The sequence below is a fragment of the Pantherophis guttatus genome, chromosome 8 (assembly GCF_059756535.1).
Source record: "Pantherophis guttatus breed Tessera chromosome 8, ASM5975653v1, whole genome shotgun sequence".
In the NCBI taxonomy this organism is placed as follows: Eukaryota; Metazoa; Chordata; class Lepidosauria; order Squamata; family Colubridae; genus Pantherophis; species Pantherophis guttatus.
The window spans coordinates 81,637,962-81,647,201 of record NC_142070.1 but is presented as its reverse complement, the minus strand read 5'-3'; the positions used below and the strand labels follow the sequence as shown (position 1 = coordinate 81,647,201).

The 9,240-nt window shown below is 41.3% G+C and overlaps 1 protein-coding gene across 2 annotated transcripts in view; it reads right to left on the bottom strand.

The window, feature by feature from the left end:
• Positions 1-579: 579 nt before the first annotated feature.
• Positions 580-9,240, bottom strand: part of DHX15 (DEAH-box helicase 15) — a 39,321-nt gene continuing 30,660 nt past the window's right edge. For both annotated transcript variants that reach the window (XM_034426281.3, XM_087875546.1), the window contains exons 11-14: positions 6,812-6,934; positions 5,218-5,408; positions 3,650-3,819; positions 580-1,178 (exon numbers count right to left, since the gene is read on the bottom strand). In XM_034426281.3, the coding sequence (XP_034282172.3) occupies positions 1,061-1,178; positions 3,650-3,819; positions 5,218-5,408; positions 6,812-6,934 (602 nt within the window). In that variant the 3' untranslated portion in view covers positions 580-1,060. The remainder of the gene's footprint in view (positions 1,179-3,649; positions 3,820-5,217; positions 5,409-6,811; positions 6,935-9,240) is intronic.

Here is a 9,240-nt window from a genome sequence, read left to right as displayed (position 1 = left end):
GCGACCATCATAAATATGCGTCAGTTGCTGAATTTTGAATTTTCGCATGACCATGGGGATGCTTCAAAGATCATTAACCGTGAAAAACGGTCGTAAGTCACGATTCTCAGTGCCGCAGTAACTTTGAATGGTCACTAAACGAACTGTTGTAAGTCGAGAATTAACCTGTATAAGGCTTGGCATAAGTGAACGAATGGGATTCTTCTGGTATTATTAAGCAGTAGGTTTAAACTGTTCGATTAAACCTAGATACACCAGGTAGAGCTTTCCGTGATGAGAGCTAAAATAAAAATACTTTCTTACAATGGATTTAAAACATGCATTTTCTCGGCTGTAGAAGGTTTCTCCAATATACATGAAGATGGGAATCTATTCTTTTTCAAATAATCGTGATGCGATGCCTATAATACAGTCCTGAATAAGCATTAATTCACGACGCCGGTCTAATCTTTACCCAACATTATCCAAACATCTGAACACATAAGCAGAAATGCTGCAGGCAATCCAATTAAGACATCAGGTTAACTTAGCCCATGGTTACTTCTCGATTAAGGGAGCAGAAGCAATAAACTGCCAAGATTTTAGTATAAATAGACTTTATTGAAGTCAGTACACTTCTGTAGTGAAGCTGAAGGTCGCGTCTACATAAGCACGTTGTAACATTTCACAACTTCTAAAAGGAATGTCAACAATTACAACGATCATGCATGCCATGGTCGATAAATCACATTTCAGAAGCATTTTTTTCAACCATTTCTAAAGAAATGCTTACAACATTGTTATAGAGAGAGAGAGAAAACTACTTTTAATAAACTGCAAAACATTGATCAGCGTTTGCCCCCGTCGTTATGAGTTACAGTGTGAACACAATAAAAAGAGGCATACATTTTTTTTTTTTAATGTATGAAATCAAAATGGAATATTTACTGTAAAGGAAAATTAAAAAGCTCCCGAATAAAGGCAAAAGAGCACAACCTGGAACTGAGGAAACTCCGTTTGTCGTTTTCAGCTGTTTCTCTGAACAAGTTCGACTCAAAAAAAAAAAAAAAAAGGCAAATTATCAGTATTGCGAGTATTCCTTGGACTGGAGTTTGGCGATGATGCGGTCCAGCTGCCTCTTTGCTTCGCATTGTGGGAAGTTACTCATGTCATAATATTGGGGAGCAATTTTCACCAACCTGCCAAAGAAAGGGAAGAGTCTGTCACGTACACAAAACAGTCGAATGTAACACAGCTACATAGCAATGGCTTGGCTAGTAGTAGGAATGTCTCATAGTAAAGGGTAACCAGATAATCCAGGGAGTTTTGATTCCTCCTATGTAATGCAAAGACACTATATTTTTTATGCGTTCATCTGGAAAACTAATATTCAAGTGGTAGAAGTTAAACCAAAGGTTAACGATTCCTACAGAATACCAAATAACAAACTAAATATAAAAAAATAAAAGGATGGTTTGGTGGAATCCAACGAGCTCAAAATTCTAGTTGGGATTTCAAAGAACTTTTGACTAATTCACTGGCCAAATACGTTTGTGCAATATTAGTAGGCATGAAAAGATGCTTTCTTTTACATGGTGATGGGTAAAACAGCAGATAGAAGCAGAAGCAAACGAAGCCCTATGACAAATATGCTACTGTTGGTTGCTTCCTCATGAATTAGGGGCAGGTAGTTAGGTTAATCAATAATCATAATAGAGTTGGAAGGGGCCTTGGAGGTCTTCTAGTCCAACCCCATTCCCCAAGCAGGAGACCCTATATCATTCTGGACAAATCTTTGCCCAATCTCTTCTTAAAAACTTCCAGTGTTGGAGCATTTACAATTTCTGGTGGCAAGCTGTTCCACTGGTTAATTGTTTTCACCGTCAGGAAATTTCTCCTTAGTTCTGGGTTGCTTCTTTCCTTGATTGGTTTCTATCCATTGCTTCTTGTCCTGCCCTCAGGTACTACAGTTTAGATTTCATAGTTTATCAAATGGCCTTTACAGAAACAAATACTCCTTCCCCCTATTTTATCTCCCCTCAGTTATATTATTTTTTACAGTACTGTAGGAAAACCATTTGCTACTGTTATTGTGTTGATATTGTGTTTCTACTATCCCACCCAAAGCCAAAGAATTCTCTATAGTATATAGGTAGTCCTCGAGTTATGGCCACAACTGAGCCCAAAACTGATGTTTGCTAAGTGAAACTTTTATAAGCGAATTTGCCTCATTTTACCACCTTTCTTGCCACTGTTGTTAAGTGAATCGCTGCGGTGGTTAAATTGGAGACACAGTTGTTAAGTGAATCCAGCTGCCCTATTGCTTGTCGAAAGGTCCCCAAAAGGGGTTGCGTGACACCCCCACCCATCCCCCCAGACATTGCAACGAGTCAGTTGCCAAGCATCTAGATTTCTATCACGATGCTGCAGTGGTCATAAGTGTGAAAAATAGTCATAAGTCACCTTTTTTTTAGTGACATCGTAACTGAATGATCACTAAACCAACTGTTGTAAATCAAGGACTATCCCCTGTAAATTAATCATCTAATATATCCAATATTTCTCCTTTGGAACCTAATTGAAATTCAGGCTTAAATTATAAATTCCAGGATTTTGATTTTAAATTCTTCCCTAGAAGAAAACGATGATTTGCACAGTTCAGAGGTGAAGGAAAACCAGAAAGACACGAAGACCCGGGGGGCGGGGAGGGGGGGCACTCAAATCCCCACCACTATCACTCCTGGGTATAATCCAAACTCTTTGGTGCTACTCTCTAAGTAGAAGAAAAAAGCTACTAAGGTATTTCCAGTCTAAAGAAAGTTACCAAGGATATTTTTAGAAGACCCCCCCCAAGAAAGCCAAGTTAATCAAAAGCAGCCAAACTTCTGGGCTTGTGCTTGGAATTCTGTTGTGGGTGCGGTCACAAGATGGCTGCCATGGATTGGGCAACAGCGGGCACATTAGCTAGAAAATTAGCCCACGTTCCATGTCTGCATAGAGGTATTCTTAAAGGTAGTATTAGAAAATGCTGCTTGGTGGCATGTATTTCATTTTTTTTTTTTTTAAAGAAGACCTAAAAGCATTCGAAATAAAGGAAGAAAAAATCAGACAAGATTGGGAAATTGGGTAGCTATGAAGGAAAATGCCCATAAAATCTTTGAGCCATCAGCATGCATGCTCCAAATAACAAAAATACAATTATTATCTAAGAAGACAATACATTTTCAGTTACGATCCCTCGTTTTAAGACTTCAGCCTGAATTCTTCTACTTCTTAAAATCCGGCTTCGCAAAAGAACCCAAATATTACTGAAAACAGCAATGTTCTTTTAAAACTTTGCTATTAATAACAGCTGGCGTTTTAAATTTATTCTCTCTGCTTACGGAGAAGACGGAGCCCAATTTCTCTTTACGGCTATTCAGGCGATCCCGTCTTCCCCCGTGGCTTTATCCACAAACAACACGTGTTCGAATCAAAAGGAAAAACAACTGCGATTAGGCAAATCTAATTCCTGTTCCAAGTCTCCTAGAGTTTATAAAGAGAACGTGGCTTTTAGTGCTCGGGAGACAAAAAGGCCAACGACTTTCGCCCAAATGTAGGCACTTCCCTGTCAACTGGGGATTGTGTTAAAAAAACCAACAACCCAGCTTTGAAGACAAAACAGGCTTACCATTCTGGCTTGATGTCTGTACAAGTGCGAATGTAGTTCTTTGTGGTAAGAACGAATTCATTGTAAAGCACCCATTCCGGTTTGTGATCGAGAACTGTTGAGGGATGCAGCTGCACCACCTGGTTATCCTTCACTGTCAAATAATGTCCCGTCCGCTCCAAATGTGCCACCTACGAGAAGGAGATGACAGGTCACTCTCTCAAGCCAAGGTACGCAGTAACAGCGGTCAGTTAGACTTACGCATGATTTCTCTGCTCCTAGAAGTCTCTGGCGGTAGGAAAATCTGTCAGCAGGAAATGAAAACCCAAAATCTGAGAATGTGATTTTCTGCCTGCCCCCCTCCCAACCAGAACGCTACGATGTGCAAGTATCCTTTCTTATGTCTCTAACCCTCGCTGGACCGCAAGGACTTTCCATTTTACACGGTTTGAATTTAATTCTGGACACGGGCAGCTGTTTTCGTGCAAGGGAGTCTCTTCAATCAAATATCTGATCAGAACCAGGGCCGTCTCTTGCTCGCCTTTTCTAAAATGTAGACGCCTCCAACCCAGCGGTCTTTGGTGAGGAACTGAAGACCTGGCTGATCCCATGGAGCTAGGCAAGAATATTAAATCTATTGAGGTATATCGACTAGGGTCCTTGGTTGTCAAGCTTTGGAGCTATGACAACTTCCAAAATTGTATGCAAACCATCTGTGAGCTGGGCAGCCCTGCAAGCTGAATAAATAAATACCGTATTTTTCGGTCTATGAGACGCACTCTCCCCCACCCACCCGCCCAAAAGTGGGTGGAAATGTCTGTGTGTCTTATAGAGCAAATATTGTGGCAGGGGGAGGGGGTTGGTGCGGTGGCACATGCCGCCACTGCCTGTCATCACCGCCGCCGTTTGCCGCCACCGGTGAATGCTGGAGCCTTTGCTGCTGAGCAGCTGATTGGCGGTTGGATCGGACTCCCAGAATACCATTGATCAGCTGTTCTAGACGGCGGGGATCATCGCCACCGCCTATCACCACCACTGGCGATTGCCACCACCGAATGGCAGCGAACAGCGGCAGCAATCCCCATCTGGAACAGCTAATCGGCAGTATTCTGGGAGGCCGATGCAACCACCAATCAGCTGCTTCAGCAGCAAAGGCTCCAGCATTCCCTGGCAGTAGATGAATACCAGATGGATGCTGGGAAGCAGAGGCTGATTTTTTTTTTCTTGTTTTCCTCCTCAAAAGCTAATGTGCGTCTTATGGTCCAGAGTGTCTTATAGACCAAAAAAATACAGTAAATAGAGGTAGGTAGTATATGCATATCAGAAATATTTCATTAAGGGGATTAACAAAAGCTAGCAGAGCTACAAATTCAAGATGACTAAAATTCTTCAGAGTTTGTATTCTCAGGTATCCCTTCAGGAGGAAACATGGGATAGGACAGGCCCATTTCTGCTTTCCGCCCTGAAATTAGCAAGATTAATTTATGCTGTAAAATTAGCAGTAACTTAAGACTGTATTTAACAGCAACAAAAGATTTAAGAAACAGAAAATTATACAGAGACTTCCTTCCTTTATTTTGGGGACATACCTGCATGAAGTACCCGGTAACCAATGCTTTTCGTATATTGATGTAATAGTCCCTGCTTGTGAAGTCTGTGCTTCTACGCGGCAAATTAAACCTGTCCATGATTCGTGACAGCTGTTGGCGTACGTTGTCCGCTGACATCAAGGACCTGTAGTTAATGAAGTTGTCATAGCACCACTGAACCGATTCATGATCTGCAACGTTTAAAAAAAAAAGAAAGAAAGGCATGAATCATCTAAAACTGAGCATTTTATACCGAATTAAAACAAATACACAATCAGAAAACCAGCCGGATGGCCAAATCAAGTCAACCAATTAAACTCTTGAATTACGATCTTTTCAGTGATACGTTCTTTTCTTTTCTTTTTTTTTAAGTAAAAATAAAAAGCGACATTTGCTGCAGCGCCAAGGAAATAAACCCCAAATTGTTTAATTTCTTTTTTTTTTCCCAAGGAAGCCGGGACAATAGGAAGCAACAAGGGGGAATCAAGTAAACCGAAGGAAATGATTATGGGTTGGTATATAAAATAAAATCTGCCTTATGCATTCTGTAAAGTCCCACAAGGCTTAGCCAACTAAACAGCAGGGGGTTCTGTGGACTTCACAGACCCGGTGTCAATTCCCCCCTCCCCAAAACAATGTTCTTATAAGAATATGAAGAATCTATATAACCTAGTTTCCTTTGGTGACTAATCAGTATTTTATTGCATGCAAATGCAAAATCCATTCAGCAATATATAACTATACATTTAATCAGACTGAATTATTTCTAGGGTCTAGAGAAAAGAAGGACTAGGGGGGACATGATAGCAGTCTTCCCAGTATTTGAGGGGCTGCCAAAAAGAGGAGGGGGTCAACTTATTTTCCAAAGCTCTTGAAGGCACGGCAAGAAACCATGGATGGAAACTAATCAAGGAGAGAAGCAACCCTCCTGGAATTAAGGAGAAACTTCCTAACAGTGAGGACAATCAATCAGTGGAACAGAAATTGCCTTCAGAACTTGTGGGAGCTCCATCACTGGAGGTTTTTAAGATACTGGACAGCCACCTATCTGAAATGGTATAGGTTGTCCTGCTTGAGCAGGGGGTTGGACTAGAAGACCTCCAAGGTCCCTTCCAGCTCTATTCTGATTGATTTTGTTTCCATATTAATCTGCAAATAAGACTGCCTTTTCCTTTTTAGCCAGCATTTACCGATATCTTAGGAACATTCTTCCTGAATGGTATTTCTAAAGGTGGTATTTTCCCCATTTCCATTACAGATTCCCAATCCTGATAGCAAGTAAGAATGTTTTTTGGTGTGTGTGTGTGTGTGTGTGTGTGTGTGTGTGTTTTTCTGGACCAGAGTAGTCGTGGTCTTAAAACTAAATATAGCAGCACAGCTAAAGAGTCAAGACCACAAATAAAAGTTAACTGCAAACTGTGAACCTCGGTTATAAGCTACCTAAAACTAGACAACACGTACGAAAAAAAACCCCCGAGACATAAAAGCCCGTGAAAATTGCCGTGAAAGGCAGGCGGCCGGCTCCAGGGGGAAACAATTCCTCCGGCTGGAATTCTGACGGCCAACCCAACTGGCGCCGAGGACTTCTACTCACTCTGTTTGAAAGCGTGGTAGACGTTCAGCAACGTCAAATGATCTCCGTCTATGTGGGCGAATCTCATCTTGGCCTCGTCTGCGGCTTTCTTGGCTTCCGTGGGGCGAACAAAACACTGTGGGACTAAACAAGGTTGGTATGGGCCCAACACAAACGCCCATATCGATGAGTCACGCATTCACAGACAGAGGTACAAGGCCTAGCTATGTCAGTTCACAGAGCATAGGGCAGGGCAGGATGGCCTCCAACTGCATCTTGGGCTGCCTACTACCTTGATTTGGGACATCAACACCTAACCACATCTGCAAGACAAGAGGGGTTTCAAAGCTACAGAAGGCCTGATTATTTGGACTAGAAGTAGGCATCCGAAACGGAAAAAAATAATAAAAAAATAAAAAAATAAAATAAAGAGTCTATCCTGAAGGCCATCAACCTGGAAGAGGGGTGTGAACCATGGCAAGGAACCGAATGCTGATAGCTCTGCCGTACGCTGTGGAGACCAAGCATCCCCAGGGAAATAATCCATGAGTCAAGAGCAACCTTTGGGGGGGAAAAGGAGGGCGTTCGAGAAAATGAGCCCATTAAAAACGTTTAGGCAAACATCCCCTCTACTGACAAAAAAAGGGTGATTAAGGCATTGCATTGTAGCTCCGTCGCCGGCAGCAAGCATCGCTATCAGCACCGGTGGACAAAAGCACGGGTGAACAAGAGGGGGGGGCCGTGGCGGCCCAGGGCTAGGATCGCAGCGGCAGTGGTGGAAGGTCGACGCCCAACAGCTTTATCGGAGGTTAAGAAATGTATTTGTGGACTGAGACGAGGCTCAACCTCTTTACACAGAGCCTTCTCTTTGATCTAGTGCCCTGCGCTTATCATTTGGAAGGTACAGGAACCGTACTTTCATGGTATAGAGTAGGTCAATATCCCACAAACCAATTCGTTCAAAACTTTGAAAGTCTGTTTTGTTTTTTTTAAATGACTTTTACGTAGGAAAAAAACGGATCATTTCGGTAGAGATCCTGTTAAAATCCCCCCATTTTATATAGTTTTATATAGGTGTTTAAATACAATTAATCCCCCTGCAGAGAACAGGTTTTAAAAAAAACACTGTCCCTCAAATGCCTTGAAATTTTGATCTTGATCCGAACCCAAATTCGAACATTTCCACTTGACGTTTTGTCTCAAATGTTAATCATTTGCACAATTTCTACATTGGCCTTTTTTAGGAACGCTGGGAAAAGGCTGCAAAAATAAGTACAGAAATTGAAGACTATGAACAACTTGCCAATATGCCAACAGCAATATTGCAAAAGGCCTACTGCTTATAGCACCTTTTTTTTTTTTAAATTAAGAAGTGGAAGTGTCAAGAGCAACGTTTCTGCAAAAAAAACCCATTGAAGTCAACATCCAGAAACTGAAAACATGAAATTGTGTGGAACTAAGGCTACCGAAAACCATCAATATTGAAGCACAAAAACTACCTAAGTACATCCATAAATCCTGTTTATACTGCAAATTGAATAACGAAGAGCAGTACTAATTTGTTATTACCATTTAGTGGAAGCTCTTAGTTTAGGGGGTGGAAATGGGATTATTTCAATTTAAGAGTTTTAGTCAGCAAATTATTGCTTCTCTTTCACATTTTCTACCTATTGTTTAGGCCTAAGAGCGTTCCAAGATTGCCATCTCAACTCTTCCCACAGTGAAGATCTCAATTTAATGGATTACTTCTGGGAAGACGATATTCTGAGCCTGTTATTAGATGGCTCTCGTATTCTTTTGGTTCAATCTGATTGTGTTTACTAGTGTGTGTGTAGTGTGTAGTATGTGGGGAGAAGTCAGTGGCATTTTCTGGAAACCAGTGTAGAGACAACTGTTCTTCAACTATGTCCAAGGAGATAATGACCCCACAATTTTCTTTTCCGCTGTGTGTATATTTATATGCTACATCCTTAGTTTGAAGAACCATAAATTCATCATATGTACGTTATGTGCGTATAAACATTTTCCAGTTTACTGAGAAGGTGGTTGTTGTTTTTTTTAAAAGTCAAAATACTCACATATGCAATTAGAGGGAATAACACATAGCCACTTCGTTTAAGAATTCAAGTTCCTATAAGTAGGATGGCGTGAAAAGGCAGGTATCAACCTACCACCACCTCCGCAAATAAGGCGACAATTTTACTCAAGACAATGAGATTCTGCCCTGCCCAGCTGCTCTGAGTCTGAAGTGTCAAAATTCGGCAATAAACATTGTAGTTAGTTTTTTTAGAGGAAAAAAACAAAAAGGAAGAATACCCTAACAATAAACGTGATGGCTTGTCTCACCAAAAAAAGCCTTCACCTTATCTTATGCTCTACTACGAACGTGCACATTTTGAGACCCCCACCCCACCCCAAAAATATATCCCCCTCTGGCACTCCTTAACTGG